The 18,852-nt window shown below is 36.2% G+C and overlaps 2 protein-coding genes across 2 annotated transcripts in view; both read left to right on the top strand.

The window, feature by feature from the left end:
* The first annotated feature begins 9,197 nt into the window (after window positions 1-9,197).
* LOC113238064 lies at window positions 9,198-18,495 on the top strand. The gene is made up of 3 exons (XM_026474789.1): window positions 9,198-9,552; window positions 13,436-13,825; window positions 18,451-18,495. Exons 1-3 carry the CDS (start codon window positions 9,286-9,288, stop codon window positions 18,493-18,495), a joined length of 702 nt encoding a protein of 233 aa, XP_026330574.1. The 5' UTR covers window positions 9,198-9,285.
* The window catches only part of LOC113238343 (glutaredoxin domain-containing cysteine-rich protein CG31559-like), a 152,401-nt gene continuing 149,960 nt past the window's right edge, over window positions 16,412-18,852 (top strand). Inside the window, exon 1 of the mRNA XM_026475187.1 lies at window positions 16,412-16,609. The gene's annotated coding sequence lies outside the window, so the exon portion shown is untranslated. The remainder of the gene's footprint in view (window positions 16,610-18,852) is intronic.

The following is an 18,852-nucleotide window of genomic DNA, read 5'->3' as shown; positions in this document are numbered from 1 at the left end:
TTACAAAAACTTTAATTGAATGAACTTAAAGTTTTTTTCCGTACAGCACTACGGAACCATAGACTGATTATACATCTTTAATTACCAGCCCGTTGCACCAAGTACCAAGTACATCTTTAATTAAAAAATACCGTAACTTTTTGACTATAATTTTTCAAATGCGATGTTACGATATTATTCAAATGAATATTGTTGGAAATGGTGATGAGATATCAAGTCAAAATCTTCGAAATGTAAGTGAAAGTGTCACTAATTCGATTTATTGAGTGATTGCTTTAGAAATTGAACCAAACCGTTTTGTTTACATTTCATTTAAAATGGATTGTAACAGACTTTAGCGATGAGAACTCCAAGGACTCTAAAAGGTAAATAAATTAAGTTCTTCATATTTTTTATACAGCATACCACCTTATATTATTTAATATATATAGCACACTCACCTAGCTTCTTATCATAAGTGTTACAGAATTTAATGTTATTTTCAATTGTAAATTGCTGGTGATTATACATTTTATTTGGAAGGTAAAATCACCTTTTTTACTATGAACATAAGAATCGATACTACCTCAACTCGAATTAAATTTTTCCCCTACTAATACGGTTCATTTTACTTGGGTCGAGCGGCAGGGTCACTGGCTTTATTTCAGAATTATTTTTTTTACGAAATTGAAGCCGTTTGAAAAGTATATATCGTATACTATACGTGTATAAGTAAAATACGTATTGAAAACAGCGGTTTTCTTGTAAATTTTCGAAGTCAGTTTGTGTTTTTTTCTATAGTGAAAATTTTTAGGTATCGTGTCTTCACACAATATAGTAATCAGTGTATACCCTCAATAATAATATATATTTTTTCAAAATTATTAATTCAACCATTCACTGTTACGCGGAACCAAACAAAGCCATTTGAGGTTGCATGGACTCTTAATCGTTCTATATTCAAAAAACCCCAAGGTGTTATAAAAAATGCCAGAAAATCTATGGCCTTTTCTATAGGCCTATGTTATGTGCAGAATGTCATTTTGAGCATTTCGCACATGAAAACAAATACTGTCATAAGCATTGACTTACAAATAAATGGACGACAGGTCTAATACAAAAACCACGAAAAAATGTCCCAAGTCAACCTATTTAAACGTAGTGACATGTAAAAGAATATGAAAAAGCTAAAACGTTGAATTTAAATTGTATTGTCATCGCAGTACTGTCTAATTTTGCTTGCTTCGCTGTCAGTCGAACAAACGAAGACTAAAGCGTGAATGACGCTCTGTATACGATTTTAACGCCCTATAAGTTGGGACACTTTTTAGCGCGGACCCGACGTCCATATAATTGTAAGTCAATGGTCATAAGTCATAACTTAAAAATGTGGAATTGAGAAAACACGATTTGAGTCGTCAGTGTTTTCGGATTTCCCCATAATACTGTCCTATTTAAAAAAAACACTCTGTATGGTACTTTCATATGCGATTTACGGATTATATTATGCACTTGTATTCATACGTACATAATTATTTTGAGGAATAAAAAAAATACCATGCAATGTTCTGGCCACATATACCAGAGAGTTATTTTTGAAAAAAGAATCACTTCGTCTAGTGATTTCGATTAAATGTTCTGGTAAATGTGGCCAGTAATTCATATTATATAGTATCGTATTGTTTTTTAAAGTCCAAATTTTGGAGTCATTCGGGATTTACGGAAACTGACGAATAAAAACGAAGGGCAGCAAACTGGACGATCGAAGCTCTTTTTTCCACCGATATACATGAAATTTGAAACTAGCTTTAAAACAATTGTGCAAGTCGTAGCGCAATTTTTTAATTTCAGTCTGTTAATTAAAGTCAAATGTCGTATCTTTATGGAAAACATACTCAATTATATAATTTTGCGCCCGTAAACTGCGAAAAAATAAAGATAACAAAAAAAAGGAAGGCTGCTGACTTTGGTAAGGAATCGACATTTCATTTAGTTATTATTGAAAAACTCTCCAATCTGGAGAAACGTCATTTAAAATAATGTATTTTTATCTAAATCAGTATAGCACATTTTTAATTGAAAACCTAAACGTTTTCAAAGTAAAAATTTACATTAATTCAAATATAGAACATCACTGCATAACCCTAACCACAATTTTACCGTTACATTATGCTATTAATCTATTAAACTAAAATTTGAAGAGAATACTATGTATATCAAATTATAAGTACGTTATAAAGAAATATAGTCTGTCTTTTTTGAAGACGGAGTAAAATGACAGTTCATTGCGCAAACGTGTTGCCCGCTTGCTAGCAGCTAGTGATTGCAGTCGATAAATATTCTATCGACTATCGACTGAATATTGGTCAAGCTTATGGAATAAATAACCGAACTTCATTCATTTCAATCATCCTCATACATATCGGCCCATTATTCGTTCAATTATTGAGCACAGGTTAATTTGAATTGTCAATTTTTGTAAGTTTATCATATATACACTGTATTTAGTACTATATACTACGTCTACAAAAAGTACAAACAGGAGTCATATTAATTTAAATTAATTCAATTTAGACAATACATTTCGCCTATTCTTGTTAAAATGTTTATGAATAAAAATTGTATTCGATACTAGTAGGCCAACTGTCAAAATGATAACAAAAAAGACAATAACGCAATTAGTAATTATTAGAACGTCTTAATATTCACAATTCAGTATTTTTTGACAAAACTTTATCTTCTTTCACAATCTATCGATAAAACTGTCGACAACAGCTACATGACTATTTAATATTTTATGAAAACTGGCAGCCCTGCAAATGTCATTTTACTCCGTCTCCAAAAAAGACAGACTATAGGTTGATAATGTTAATCGTCAACGTTCGTCAAACCCGAATAACTCTGATGCAGTATCGGTACTTATTCTAAAAGCCATAAAATTTTGAAAATGCCCGTGTAGACACTTATTTACCTGCAAGAAATCTACTATTTTAGAAACATAGATACACATATATATTTTAGATATATGCATATATATTATAAGTGTACGTATGTATGTTGTTGATGTGTATAGTTTTTATAAAAAAAATCTATAACAACTCGTTCTATTTTTATTATATCTTGAGACCCATGTTAAGTTTTCAAGAAAGTTAAATTACCGAGTTCTGTCTCGTTTGCTACACAGTGGAAATGAAACTGTTTTTCCGAAATAAATCGCGTATATTTGTTTCCCTTAGCAGGTTCTATGGCACAGCTGATGTATGTAGCTTAAACTGGAATATGTTTTTTGGTAAATTACAAATAGGGCACTTCCTAAACAACCTATTTAATGCGTCCCACTGCTAGGTACCTACGAGTTACGAGATCACTCGAAGCACTAGATCTTACTTACGATGGGTTATCGTAAAAAAATAAAGCAGGATTAAGGTTGTAAAAAGAGATTCTATTGTAACACCAAATAATTGAAGTGCGGTGAGATGATAGTACAGATAAACCGACCAAAACAAAGAAGGTTTACATTAGCGCCATCTAGTGGCAAACTTTTATATCACAGACTCTTAACACTGTCTGGTTTACACGATATTCTTTCCAACAACTTACTACTACTACCCTTTTAGAATCAGATGAAGTCCGTGACAACAGTCTGTGACAACTTTCTCCACGGGCTGATCTGGGCTCAGGACCTGAATTGTAAGGTCCCTGTCCTTGCACAGGTTATAATGCTCTTGCCGTATACCCAAGAGGTCAGGAAAAGTCACTATAAACAAAACTTATGCAGAAATATACGGGACTATTGGGCATGAGTCTTTTTAGCCTTCTTCTTTTTTCTTATAGTCCGCCTTTGTGTCAACACAATGCGAGTAGGAGATTTCGCACGTTTCGCTTTTATCGCTTTCTTCTCCGAAAAACTGTAAATTTCAAATAAATTTCACTCAAAATTCCGATAAACTCAGAGATGCGAGCCCGAATTCTAACCGACAGCCGATAGAAAGGCGGAAGGTCAACAGGTTACCACGTCTTTTTAAGGTATTTAGTGTTAATTAATATTTTACTTACTTCGCTGACTCAGCGACTCGAAGTGGATTAATACTTGTTAGAGCCAATCGCTGTGGATGGATAAACCCGCAGTGGTTTTTCAGGTATTTCAGTAGCAGCAGGGCTCCTTGTGAAAGAGTTAGTCCAGGGTAGTACTGCACCTTCCTATTTCTGCCGCCAAGCAATAATGTCAGCATTGTTGTGTTCCGGTTTTGAAGGGTAAGGGTGAAATTACAGGCACATACGACTTGTCTACTTATGTCTCAGGGTGACGGGCGTAGTGGCAGTGCCCCTCAAATCTTTGCGATTTTAAGAACTAAGTGGCTCTGTAACTGTTATGGACAGGCTTACCATCGGGCGCACGACTTGTTCGTCCCGTCACTTGATGTTATAAAAAAATACATTATCCTTAATATATGAAAAATAAATTGATAAAAATAAAAATAAAAATCCTGGTCTCCGACACCAAAGTTCGCCATTTCTTACGGTCTTGTGCCAGTTCCGACCATTCGGGCACATTCAGTTCCCTCAGGTCCCTCGCTTACTTGATTAATTATTTTAGTTACTCTAATTCAGAGCAAACCGCCCATTTGATGACTAACACAATTTCTATAAGCCGTGACATTGAGACCAGTAAAGAGCCAGAACGTAGGGTTTGTTTAAAAAAACAAATATACTGGATTTAGGTCCGAAAAAATAGTTTCATGTCCAAAGTTACAATTATATCTACAGCTGGTTCTGTGCACAATCTGCCTAGATAAGTATCACCGCTCTTCCCAATGCTTCCTAATGCTGCAAAACAATAGTGCTGTTTTCCGGTATTATGAGTGGAAATTCAAAAACTTATATACCACGCAAGTGTTGATTGGCGACGTAACCAGTTTTCATCAGAATGTTTATTAGTTCGATTAACATAAAAAAGTAATATCTGTTAAAATCAGGTTTATATCACGAACTTGATTAATATTCATGCAGATATAATTAAATACCTAGTTTTCAATTTGGATTGAAATTTAATTCCTATTGTGGAATAAATGTGGTGGACTTTTACAAAGCCATTTATTTATTGAAGATTATAATTTTATGTATTTCCTAATTTGCATTGAACAATCTTGGTGGATCACGATTCCTTTCTTAGAGAAAAACTCATAATGTGCCTAGCAGCGTGGCATGGTAAATAATGAATGTATAAGTGTTAGTTGTTTTGTAATGTAACCGTGTCTCGACCTTTATCGACGTTTCAACGCACACTAAATGGAACTCAAAATTCATTCGAGCACGATAAAATTTACAATGTGTTTTATTTTCGATTACCGGTATTGTAACATTTTACCGATCTTTTGAAGACTACTGGTCTAGTGGTCGGGAAAAGAATTTCTCCGGATTTAGTTTTGTTACTCTGGTTGGAGACGATGTGGTTGTCTGAAACATTAGTATTATTACGTTATTACAAATATTACCTTAAACGCATGCTGTTTGGTGTTCAATTTTGCGTACACTGAAACCACCTGTTTTGGTTCCTGAATGTAACTGATTACGTTTGACGTAGAAGAATATGTAACACATAACTTATAATACGTGTAATGTAGCAAATAAAATTTAAATACAAAGTCTTTGTGTCTTTTTGTTATTATTCAAATTCCCCTCTGTTCTGTTCTTCTGTTCGAATTAACCTCCACTTTTATCTGGTCTATAACTAATTGTGTAGCCTTCCCTACCGCGCCTTCTTTCGGTTAATTTATAGGTTGGACTCCGACTGTCCAATCAATCATGAAAGGGAACTTCTGTAGGGTTGGTAGTCCGACCATTATTAGTAATAAATAAATAATTTAGTAGCAGTAGAGCTTCTTCTGGAATAGATCGCCGAGGATAGTATTACCATCTTACCTATTTATCCCGCCAAGCAGTATTGAGAGCATTACTACGTTCCGGTTTTGAAGGTAAAGTTACTGGTGAATTACAAGCACATGAGACTTATCAATTTAATATATATTGTAAGATGACGGGGGCAGTGGCAGTGCCCGTCAGATCTTTGCAATTTAAAGTTGTGAATGATACTGGAACTGCTATGGACAGGCGTATCGTTTACCACCAGGTGCACAACTTCTTCATCGTGACAATAAAAAAATCTGGTGATTAATTAAGTAACAATGGTGGTAGACATGTGAGAGGATGTTGGTGACAGTCGAATCTCTGTGGCGGTATGCACATGTTTAATAACAAAACTTCTCACTAATGAACGGTATGACAACGGTAAAACATAATCTCCAACTATAGACAATATAAAAAGGTCAGTGCGGTGGCCTATACCACCACTGGAACATAATATGCTGCTGACAATGATGATGAGTAATTAACTATGATAAATGTAATTGAACACTATCTAAACATTGTATATTGCTAATGTAGTTTAATGTCAAAAAAATTTTGTGTTGCTAAAGTGTTTATTTTCAAGGACATTTTATATTGCTGAAGTTGTTCACTTTCAAGTACGTTTTTTTTACTAAACATGTTTATTTTCAATGACGATTTTATATAGCAAAGATATTTCATTTCAAGGACATTTGTGTAGCTGACATTGTTTCCTTTCAAGGACGTGAAAGATGTTCATATTCGAAAATATGACTAACACTACTTAACATATTTTGATTCTGTATCCACACGCAGTAGGTATATTAGCGAATGCCTAAAAATAATAAGTGATGAGGAATGTCGTCTTGCGACCTCGCTCGTCCGCGGTGATCCGGCCGTGCAGGTAACACCGTTTCAAGTTTTCAAGTTTTGACAACACCACACCGCTAACTAATCTCCAGCTTGTTAAGAATTGCTTTGAAATTTTTTCTTCTATTTTATAAAAGAATAATTAAACCGCACCTGCGCACACAGTGACACTTTTGGGCGACTGAGAAATTAAATTTTATATGAAGTACGTAATAACATTGAATATCTTTTTACTTGGGACCATTATTAAGAGATTTAAGTAGTTTCATTTGAGCTGAGTAGAATTTCTTGTGTAAGAGTTCGTCCAGGAAAGTATTTCCATATATTGTGTATAAGTTAACATTATTGCGTTTCGGTTTTTGAAGGGTAAGGGTACTGGTGAAATTACAGGTACATAGGACTTGTCAATTTATGTCTCTGGATGACGGACGTAGTGGCTGTGGTCTTCAGAACTTACCAACTTGACCTTTTAAGATCGGGAGCTTTAGTGGTTCTGCAATTGTTATGGGTAGGCGTCTCGCTTCCATTTTCAATGAAATTTTTACTGAATTGATTCAATTATTTTTTGTGAAATTACTCCACTGGTTTGTTATAATTATTAATACAAATATCGAACACTCAGTAAATCGAACAGTATGGACATTTCGCACATTTTCTTCGAAAAATTTTTTTAAGTCAAGTCAGAGTATAGAAAACGTGATAACCATAAAAACGTCAGCTTGCTGCATGACTAGCTACACCGTTTTTACTTAAATTCAGCCACGTATGCTGTATATCTTATGTATGCAATGCTGAATCAATGTCGAAAAATTGGTTTCCCAAATTGATCCTGCAGGGAATCGAATGCTAGATCTCGTCATCAATCGAAAATAAAAATAGCTCTTTGTGTAACAGTTTGTCCGGGGAAGTACTGTCACCTTACCTATTTTTGCTACCAAACAGAAAATGTAAACAATTAATGCGATCCATTTTTGAAAGGTAAGGATGCTGGTGAAATTTTAGGCACATAGAACTTGTCAACTTATGTGTCAGGGTGACAGGTGAAGAGGCTGCGTCCTTGAGATCTTTGCGATTTTAAATTCTGAGTGGCACTGCAACTACTACGGACAGGCGCGTCGTTTAACACCCAGCACACAATTTGTTCGTCCGGTCCGTTGGTATCATAAAAAATAATAAAAATAATTCGACGAATTTCAAAATCTTGTTACCGCATCCATTTCACTCCCTGTTAGTTTTAAAAGTAACAGAAATTTTTGATACAACCCATCTGTATTGAACGCTATTATGCAACAAGACCAATCTATGTAAATAGAAATAAAATGGAAGTGCAAAGTTAACAAGGCCTGGACAGTAGTAATTCACCCAATCAATGCTACAAGCAAATCTTCCGGGATGTATCTAGGCAGATACATCCCGAAATCCCAGACACACGCCTGCAGGACTTGTTCGTCCCGGCACTTGATATTACACACTTAAGTAGTGGTGTCCTATTGTGCTTTGTCTTTGTTATTTGTGTACATATACTAACCTTAGATTTAAATGATTTCGTACCGCGTCTAAAGTCTCTTCTTCAGTTAAATATTACTTTGCTTTTTTTGGTTCAAAGTTTTACCTGGTTTTATATTAAATTGATTCGGTTTATTAAACTACCAAATAATGCAAAAAGACGTATTATTCCATGGACCTGTTTAACATCTTTTTTTGTATATTATTAAAGAATAACTGCGGTCATTGCGGGCAGTGTTGGACGGATGCGAAGTTATAATCTATTATAAAACGTTCTAAGCGACGATTGTACAAAATTACCAACATACATTGCATAATACGTTACACTCTTATGAAAACATAATCGAAAAAAACATCAATGTATTTGAAACGAAGATATTCAAAGAATTCATGCAAAAGGTAAATTTATATGGATAAAGGTGTAAAGAAAAAGATGACATCAGCTTTTTAGATACATTTTATCATATACCTACTTGTGCGACGGGTGTGATGCAAAGTCGCAAATTTTGGGACCAGATAATGAAGCCTTTAGTTTTCTTCAAGTATATGTAGTATGTTTTCTTTGAATTAAGTCATAATTCGGAACGTGTATATTAAATCAGTGCCTCCAGTGAAGAAGGGAATAATTCAAAATCGACACTTTTCAGGATAGACAAAAAACCATACTTTTATTGATTGTTGGTTGTTCGCATTTATTACTAGCATTTTTTATGGTTTCTAGCTTTAGGTATACGTCTAAGCTTTCGTTTGATGGGTATTGGTTAAACAGCCAATCACAATTTCAATATTTTTTAAAAGTTTTTTTCGAGTTGTGTCCTTGTTTACAAAGAGCGTAAAAATACAACACGACTTATGTTAACAAATTTTAAGACATAAAACGACTCATTACTTTAGCTGCGACTGTTCTACGGTTATAACAATATTTATGACACTCATCTTTAGCTTCCTGCTTACGGCATCCCTGCCGACTTTTGCAGCTGGATATCAGATTTCCTTGGGGAACGGTCGATTCGAGTAGTCATTGAAGGCTGCTCATCTGACTTGATGGCTATTGATGCTGGAGTTCCTCAAGGGTCTGTTCTCTCGGCGACTCTTTTCCTGCTACACATCAATGACCTATTGGTCCCGGGTATAGTTGGGTATGCAGATGACAGTACAGTTACCGAGAGATATCTGTCTAGCGCAAGAGACGGCAGGGAAGATATTCGTTCGCTGAGAGAGGCTATGGTAGAGCGAACGAACCTGACCTTAAGTCTTGTTGCCCAGTGGGGTGACAACAATCTGGTCAGCTTCAACGCCACCAAAACGCAGGTGATAAATAAGATAAAACCTTTAGAATAACGGTTTTATTCCACAAAAATATTTGACAACAATGAACTAAAAGACTATCAAATGTAAAGTTCAAAATAGACATTAGAAACTAAAGAGTTAATATTATGACATTCTATCAGCCTTGAAAATAATCCTCGAGGTGGGCTGGTGGGTGTCGCACTCTTGCAGACCTTCGAATCTCTGGTTCGGTGTCCGCTGGAGGTTCAGGGTGGTCTATGTCTTCAATCTCATTTTCAGAATCAGAAGATCTGGTTTCAGAATTTTGAGATGTAGGATTAGGGTCCTCCACTTCATTGGAGTTTTCGTTAAGAGCCTCAATATTTGTTGTTTCATCTACCATTATCTGACTATCTAGGCTCAATGGTGCTAAATGTCGGTTGGAAACAGTTGTCTCTCGACCGTCCTCATAGCGAACATAGGAGTAGTCTGGATTTACGTGCAGAAGAGTCACTTCTTCAACAATAGGTTGATACTTGTTAGTACGATTAAATTTTCTCATTAATACTTTTTCTGATTCCGTCAGCCAGGTAGGTATAGATACTCCATTCGATGACCGCCTGGTATGTGTAAACATTCTTTCGTGCGGCGTACAACAAGTCGCTGTGCACAACAAAGATCTGATACAATGTAAAGCTTGGTTTAGAACCTTTTCCCAATTTTCTATTGGTAGGTTCTGCGAACGTAGAGCCAATTGCACTGATTTCCAAAGAGTTCCGTTAAAACGTTCAACCTGTCCATTTCCTCTTGGGTTATAAGGTGTAGTTCTGCTCGACGCAATACCACGTGAATTTAAGAAGTTCTTTACTTCAGTAGATATGAAACAGGTTCCTCGATCTGAATGTAGATAAGACGGCATACCGAATAGCATAAAAATTTCATTTAAATGTTTGATTACCGTTGAAGAGTTCATGTCTGGGCACGGAAATGCAAATGGAAAGCGTGAGTATTCGTCTATTACTGTAAGAATGTATTTATTTCTCGTATTAGAAGGTACTGGTCCTTTGAAATCGATACTCAGTCTCTCCATAGGCGACGTAGCTTTTATCAAAACTGGATCAATTGTAGGTTTGTAAAATCTTGGCTTTATTTCGGAGCAAATTTTACACGACTTAGTCATGTTTTTAATTTCTTCCGTAGAATATGGTAGATTCTTTGATTTAAGCCAGTGGGTCATTCGTGCTATGCCCGGATGACATAAATCATTGTGCAATGAATATAACTTTTCATTTCGTGTCGATATTGAGCTGCATACGCGTGAGAGTGCATCCGCTGCATCATTTTGTTTGCCTGGACGATATATAATGTCATACTTAAATGGCGCCAACTCCAGACGCCAGCGTTGTATTTTCTCATTCTTTATTTTGCTCGTTAGTTTATTGTTAAACATGAAAGATACTGATCTTTGGTCAGTGATAAGCCGGAAGGGTTTGCCGATAAGAAAATGACGCCATTTCTTCAGCGATTCGACGATAGCGTAAGCTTCTTTTTCTATCGCCGAGTGATTATGTTCACTTTTGTTTAGCATTCTGGAGAAAAAGGCAACAGGCCGAGAATCCTGTGACAAAGTTGCTGCGATAGAATGATCTGACGCGTCTGTTTCCACGGTTAATGGTGCGTTATGATCAATTGCATGAATACTTGATTTGGCTATATCTGATTTGAGTACATTGAAGTTTTTGACTAAATTGTCGCTTAATGGAAATATCCTTGCATTAGTAAGATCGTGAACTTTTTCTGAAAAATTTGGAATCCACTTGCTATAGTGTGCAAACATTCCTATCACTCTTCTCAGTGATGATAGATCAGATGGTGGTGGTAAGTTCAGAAGTGGGCGCAAGCGGTCTGCATCCGGTTTGATAATGTTGTCTTCTATGTTATAACCCAGAATATTAATAGAGTTTTGTGAGAACTTACTCTTTTCTTTGTTGAGAGTGAGGCCATATTTCTGGGCAGCTGCCAAGAATTTCTTAAGATTTTTGTCATGTTCAAGCTGGGTCTTGCCACAAATTGTAATATCATCAAGATAAGCGAACGTTCCCTTGAGATCTTCTTTTCGGATTACCCAATCAATCGTCCTTTGAAAACTTGAGACGCCGTTTGTAACGCCAAATGGAATTCGGAGAAATTGGTATAAATTTCCTAAAGCCTCAAAAGCCGTAAAATGACGTTCTTCGAGCAAAATAGGAACTTGATGATAAGCACTTTGCAAATCTATAGCGCTAAATATACGATATCTAGATATTTGTGACACCAGCTCCTCTATGTTTGGTAGAGGGTACGCATCTAAATGAGTATATCTGTTTATAGTTTGGGAATAATCGATGACAAGACGCTTCTTATGGTTGACATTTTTTGTGATAAGGACTTGAGCTCTCCAGGGGGACGTGCTTTCTTCGATTATTCCATCAGCCAAAAGTTTCCTGACTTCCTCTTTTATAAATTCTTTGTCATCCTCACTATGTCTTCTCGATTTTATAGCAACAGGCTTAATTTCAGGACATACATTAGAAAACAGTGGTACGGCAGGCACGGTAGCTGCAGCAACACTGCATACATTAACTTTGATAGGTTCCTTCAAACCACCAAAAGAAAACTCTAGTGAAGAGTGTTGATGCAGAATATCATGTCCAATGATGAGATCAGCGCATAAATTCTTTACTATGAGTAGATTCAGATTTTTGTACTCATAATCTCCAATTTTGGCAGAGACGCTAGTTTGTCCCTCTACTTTGGAAGTAAGAGTAGTCGAAGCCATTGAAATTCTCTGGTTACTCGGTTTCTTTTTTAAACGACAGAGATTAAAGAATTCCTCATCCATAAAACTAATTGAGCTGCCTGTATCGATTAATGCTTGGGCGCGTATCCCTTGAACGTACGCCGTTACAGTAGCCTTTCTAAGCGAGTCCGGCGATGCCGCTATTATACAAGCACTAGTTTTATTACTTTCAGTTTCGACTACTGATGCAGCAGTCTGTTTCTTGCTACGACATACTTTAGCTAAGTGTCCTTTTTTTTCACAAATCTGACAGGTAGAGTCGAGTGCTGGACAATCTTTTCTAGGATGCACGCGACCCCCACAGAAGAAACATTTTCGCTTGAAGAAAGACGCTGCTGATGATTCTTCTTCCTTTGATGAACCTTGTACAGCATTCAAATTTGAAGATTCGTAACTCTGTGAATTCATCTCCGCCATTTCTAACGATCTCGCCTGATCATAGGCTTTGTCAAGAGATAGAGTTAGATTTTCAAGCAATCGCTGCCTGATTTTACTCGAATTGAGACCAGTAATAAATGCGTCTCGAATATTATCGGATTTATTCGTTTCAGCATCAACCTTTCCAAATTGACAATCTTTCGCTAATAATTTTAGCACCTGCATATAAGTATCAATGCTCTCATCGTGCTTTTGTCTCCTAGTAGCTAGTATATACCTGGCATAGACTACATTTTTTGGTTTATTGAATAGTTTGTCGAGTATGTCTAGGGCTTCTTCATAGGTAGTACATTCACTTATGTATGCGAAGATTGTTGGAGATACGTGGTTTATAAGTATGTCTATTTTCATACCAGCTGTTTCTTTTGTAAAGTTCGATAAGAAATTCTCGAACGTCCTCTTCCAGTGCTCCCATTCCTTGGAGGCGGAATTACCGGTTGGATCAATGTTCAGTTTATCGGGACGCAGAAACCGTTCCATTTTATTTATTCTGATAACATTTTGTGGAATAAATTGATAAATAAGATAAAACCTTTAGAATAACGGTTTTATTCCACAAAAATATTTGACAACAATGAACTAAAAGACTATCAAATGTAAAGTTCAAAATAGACATTAGAAACTAAAGAGTTAATATTATGACAGCAGGCCTGTCTTTTTTCCGCAAAAAGGAGTCCATTTGATCTGACTCCTACTTTTCGGGGTGTATCTGTCCCAGTTACCGACCGCCTAGAGCTTCTTGGCATGACATTAAGCGCAAACCTCAACTTTGGCGCTTCTATAGAGTCTAAAGCGCAAACTGCAGCCAAGAAGCTGGGTATCCTTAACAAGGTGAAGCGATACTTCTCGCCTGGACAGCTTTTAACCTTATATAAAGCGCAGGTCCGGTCTTGCATGGAGTATTGCAGTCACCTGTGGGATGGCTCAGCGAAATACCAACTAGAGGCTCTTGACTCGATTGATCGCAGAGCCAGGAGGCTTATTGGAGACGATGAGCTCGAATATAAACTTCATAGTTTAGCCCATCGGCGAAAGGTCGCGGGTCTGTCGATTTTTTACAGATTATACTTCGGAGAGTGTGCCCATGAGCTCCACCAGCTCATTCCATCCGCCCCCTTTTACCATCGGACATCTAGACGAACGGCGGGATATCACCCTCACCTGGTTGATATTCCTTTAAGACGTACTAAGCGCTTTTCGTCATCTTTTATAATGCGCACAGCCCGTGACTGGAATTCCCTGCCTGCGTCTATTTTTCCGAGTACATACAACCCGAATATTTTCAAGGTGCGATTGAATAGGCATCTTCTGGGCGAGCTCGTACCAACGTAGACCTCATCTTTGCTCTAGGGCTAGGTAGTGGTAAAGAGTACGTCCATTTTTAATAAAAAAAAAAAAAAAAAAAAAGCACAAACAAAGAAATAGTGCGACTTATTCAAGCAAATAAAAATGTGTATGGAAAAAACTGTGCGGTAAAAATAAAGAAATTGTATAAAAATATGAAAATGTATTGTATTAATTAAATTTTTATTGAATTGATATTCAATTATTTTTTGTGAAATTACTCCACTAGTTTGTTATAATTATTAATACAAAGATCGAACACTCAGAAAAAATTCCTTCGATCCGGTCGGATTCGAACCGACGTCTTCTTGCATACCGAGGCAGAAGCTATACCAACTAAGCCACGGATTTTTTGAAATGTAACTTATTACTTTTAATTTAAAGATGTTAATTAATAGAAATATTATAACTGTAAGAAAGTAGGTATTCGCCCAACGGTTGACAAAATTATATATTTATTATATATAAGAATATAATTTTATTCACGTACCACTTTGGGACGATTATTGATTATTTTTCGCCCTGTATACATTTTTGCACCAAACTTATAATTATAACACAAATAAGCAATCACACTGTTCTAAGACGCTATCAAGTTGTTGTAACAAGCATCATCCTCAGGATTCAAAGAGATCCTGGTTTAAATTATTTTCAACCCAATTATTTGTTGTCGTTTTGATAAAACAGGAACTTATGTCAATCCAAACTAATATTACAAATGCGAATGTAACTGTGTTAAGTGAGTTATGCCTTTATGTACGGACAACGGCTCAAACGGCACAAATGTGTAGCCTGATGAACGTTCGAAAATCGCCTCCAGTGCAACGGAACAAGATACGTCAATGTGTAGCTTGATGTGCTGGGATTTTTTGAGTTGTACGTTCTGAAGGCGGCTTCCTACTCGGCACGTGATTTCACAGCCCGCGACACGCTGCGCCGATTTGTTCGGGCGTGCTCGCGCCACTGGCTCACGCGACGACACTGTTCTCCCAGTGCGATGGCACGATTTCGCGCGGCACTGCCCGTGAGACCACAGGCCGTGAGAAGCCAGCTTAAGTTGAGATTTATAAAACGCAAAGCAAATTTTTCACGAATATTGCCTAAGTTTAAGCAAGAAAGTACATTAGACTTTGAGATAACTTCGTAATTTCTTGCTTAAACTTGGTGTTAAGGAGTAGCGGGAAAATCAGGCTAGCTAAGCAGAAAAACAAGAACGAACGCACCATAGGCAAAAATATACAAAAAAAATAAGGGAATAGTCGCTTTTAATCCTACTTTTTTCCCCCGTCATTATGGAATAACACGAAAAGTGTCTTTATGTAACAGTATATTTGTAGTTATTCGTTAAACTTAAATATATTTTTTGAGTCGAGAACACTTGTACCTTTAGACTCATAAACAATGCCCGATAACTAATATTATGGCATTAGAAACAGTGACTTATGCTCTTAGTCCAATAATATAAAAAACGATGTTAGAAGACTGCTAGAGACGTGTCCTTTTGATATATTATGTAATCGGACACGCTGAAGCCAATGATGCAATTAAAACAAAAGCGCATAACTCTTCTTATTCCGTTTTTCACTGAGGCACTGAAATTTTCGACCATTTACAAAATATTTATCCGTTAAGAGTTGGTAGTACTGATTTGCTTGTGAAATACATTTTTTTCCATCATATTTTCACGGTAACAAGATCGCAGTACAAAAGACATCAACGTAAAATTAAAATTTCTTGGTTCTTGGAACTAATAATAATGGCTCCATTAATTACAAAATTATTATTTTGCAAGTCTCTGCAGTGTGTTTTGTAAATCTTATCTTAATAATTGCTTATGTTTTTGTAACTCTGTCATTGATCCTATAAATAAATAAATACCTTTAGAAAACAATTTTAAATGAAGTAGAAGAATGAAACACGCAAATATTAAATGTGAAAATATTTCAACCGCCTTAAAAGTCTAATTTTAAATTTTAAATCTTTTCAATAATAACTATGGAAAATAAACTAAAACGAAACACCGCAAAAAATTCGACTCGCGCGCATGCAAAGGCGACTGAGGTGGCAATTCGACTCAATTCAAACCGAAATGTAATAAACACCAAACGTGCTGCAAATAATATATGTTTTATGGACACAGCATAAAGATGATAATCCAAACGAGCACCTACATTTCACTCGATAATGTGAATGGAGAAGGCTCTTCAACAACCAGTCATTTGAGAAACCGCTTCACTCAGTGTGCGTCAAACACTTGTCGCTGTCACACGCGTGCGCACCGACTACGTAGGCCCATTTGAATTTCGAACGTTCCTCACTGGCCAATCGCGACCGCTTAATTTCTTTTTCGCGGCCTTTTGCAGTGTGTTCTCTCTGTGACTTGTGTCCTGTGCTGTGACAGTTGACAGTAGTGACATTGTTGTGTTAATGACAATCTGTCATTTCGTGTTACAAGGTCGGATGATTTCTCACGTGTCGGTAAGATTTGTCATTAACTAGTTTAATGTATCATTTGTTTAGTTTTTTTAATTAAAGTTTATTCTCACGGAGTTGATGGTTTTTGATTGTTATATTTAAGAACAAGTTCACAAAATTTCTTAGTAGAGGCACTTATTGCAAAAATTTTCTCATGTATTTAATGCTTATGGACTTTAAAACATTGTCGAGACCAATCTATTTCGGATTACTTTATTAAGTGACGTCTATTCCAAATTCTAGTACCATGGTAATAAGATCTATAGTATTTACAAGCCAATTAAGTTCGTCAATCGTAATAGAAAATTCTTGAAATGAAAAGTTACCTCATAAAAATTATAGGTACTTATTCCAACATACATCTTCACAGGTATAAAAAATCTTGAAATGTTACGTATCTTACGTTTAATCATATAACAAATACTTATAGTGTTTATATAATATACAAAAAATGCTACGCATGTATTCTTTGGTGGTAGTAGCCCTACTAGCTTCTTGTGAAAGAGTTCGTCTAGGGAAATACTGCCACCTTACTTATTTCTGCCACCAAGCAGTAATGTGAGCAGTACTGCGTATCGGTTTTGAAGGGTGAGGGTGCTGGCGAAATTACAGGCACAGGCCAGGACAGGCATATCATCCAGGCGCATGACTTGTTCGCCCCGCCACTTGTTATCACAAAATAATAATAATTTGACAAATTTCAAAATCTTATTATCGCATCTCTTTCGCTCCCTGTTAGTTTCAAAAGAACACCAATATTTTTGTGCTGCTCATCTGTATTCGATACTACTATGAAACAAGACCAAACAATATAGGGAATTAGTAAATCGGTGAGCAAAGCAATAAATACCTCGATAATATTAATTCACCTAGTGCTTTGCTACATACGTACATGAAAAAAATAACGGCCAATGGACGGGAAGCTGAAAAGTTATCTCTTTGGCTCAATTTATAAAGTGGCGGAACGGAATGGACGCGATGTTTTGTAACTATATTGCACATAGCATAATAAACTTTATGATCAACAGTGTAACGCACAAACTATCTATGCCTGTATCTATTTAGTTTGTACGTTACCCAACTGACCATAAAGTTCATTATGCTATGTTGCAAAAATTCACTTCCGTTACATTCCGCCGAAATATAAATTGAGCCCTTTGATTGTCTCTAATTAAAGAATGATACTGGACACTGGTGTCGCGCGCTTGTTTTTTTTTTTAATTTTAGACTCACTTTTTTATTTATCATATTTCGCTATTCATGGACAATATGTCAGAAAGTACTAGTAGCCTAGAGCTGATCTAATGATGGAAATGGCAGACAGATGAGAGGAACACCTCATAGGTATACCGCAGCTACTTTGTGTTTGGTCTCATATTATTATTTTGATGAGGACTTCTATATTATGCATTTCGGTTTACGTTGCCGTGACCACGATGACGTATACAGCGCAAGCGGAGCTAACTTTTGAATTCGGTTTTATTTTTAATGAAATAATTGTAATTGGTGTCCTTTTCTACTAAAAAATTTAAGTATTAGTATAGAGTATGATATAGTATATAATATAAGTATAGTATTTCCGTCACAGGATTTAAAATAATCTTCCAATCGTCATTTATTTCAGCATAAGGAAGATTACTTTTCAGCCGTCCTTCTTAAAATTACATTGTAAAATTTTGCCAAACAATCACACCAAATGTCTGGTCACAAATTAGGGAATTACCTGTACTATGAATACCAGAATAACAAGAACTGTGAGGACAATACCCAGAACCTCCTCATCAATTGCTCATAGTACTATCCGCTGTGTCATTGAAGAGAATAAGCACACTCCGCAATTTAAGCCCGACCACGCGCCGCAGGCCGAGCCCGACCCCTTCGTGTGCTAGCCTTGTTTTGTATAATAAGTATAATGCTACGTACGTTATGTTTTTAAACCTATTTTGCCTTATTCTCAAAACTTGCTTTTAATGGTAATTTTGAAGTACAATCCAACGTATCAGTTACGTCCCGTGTAGAAGTGGTTATACAAGTGGATAATAGCATTGACCCTATAGGTATTCTGTTATTGTTAGTCATAATTAGCTTCTATTATTATTAATTACCGGTTTCCTGCTATTATTATACGTAGCTATTAAGTCATACTTTGTATTACAGGTAATTGGGATACTTATATCCCGGACGGGGAGAAATATTTGTACGGCCTACATTTATTTCTCTCGTGAGTTTGGGTGTTTATGTGTGTC

The sequence above is a fragment of the Hyposmocoma kahamanoa genome, unplaced genomic scaffold (genome assembly GCF_003589595.1).
Source record: "Hyposmocoma kahamanoa isolate Upper Pololo Valley unplaced genomic scaffold, ASM358959v1 103, whole genome shotgun sequence".
Taxonomy (NCBI): Eukaryota; Metazoa; Arthropoda; class Insecta; order Lepidoptera; family Cosmopterigidae; genus Hyposmocoma; species Hyposmocoma kahamanoa.
The sequence above is the reverse complement of the archived record's forward strand: the minus strand, read 5'-3'. Positions and strand labels throughout refer to the sequence as shown.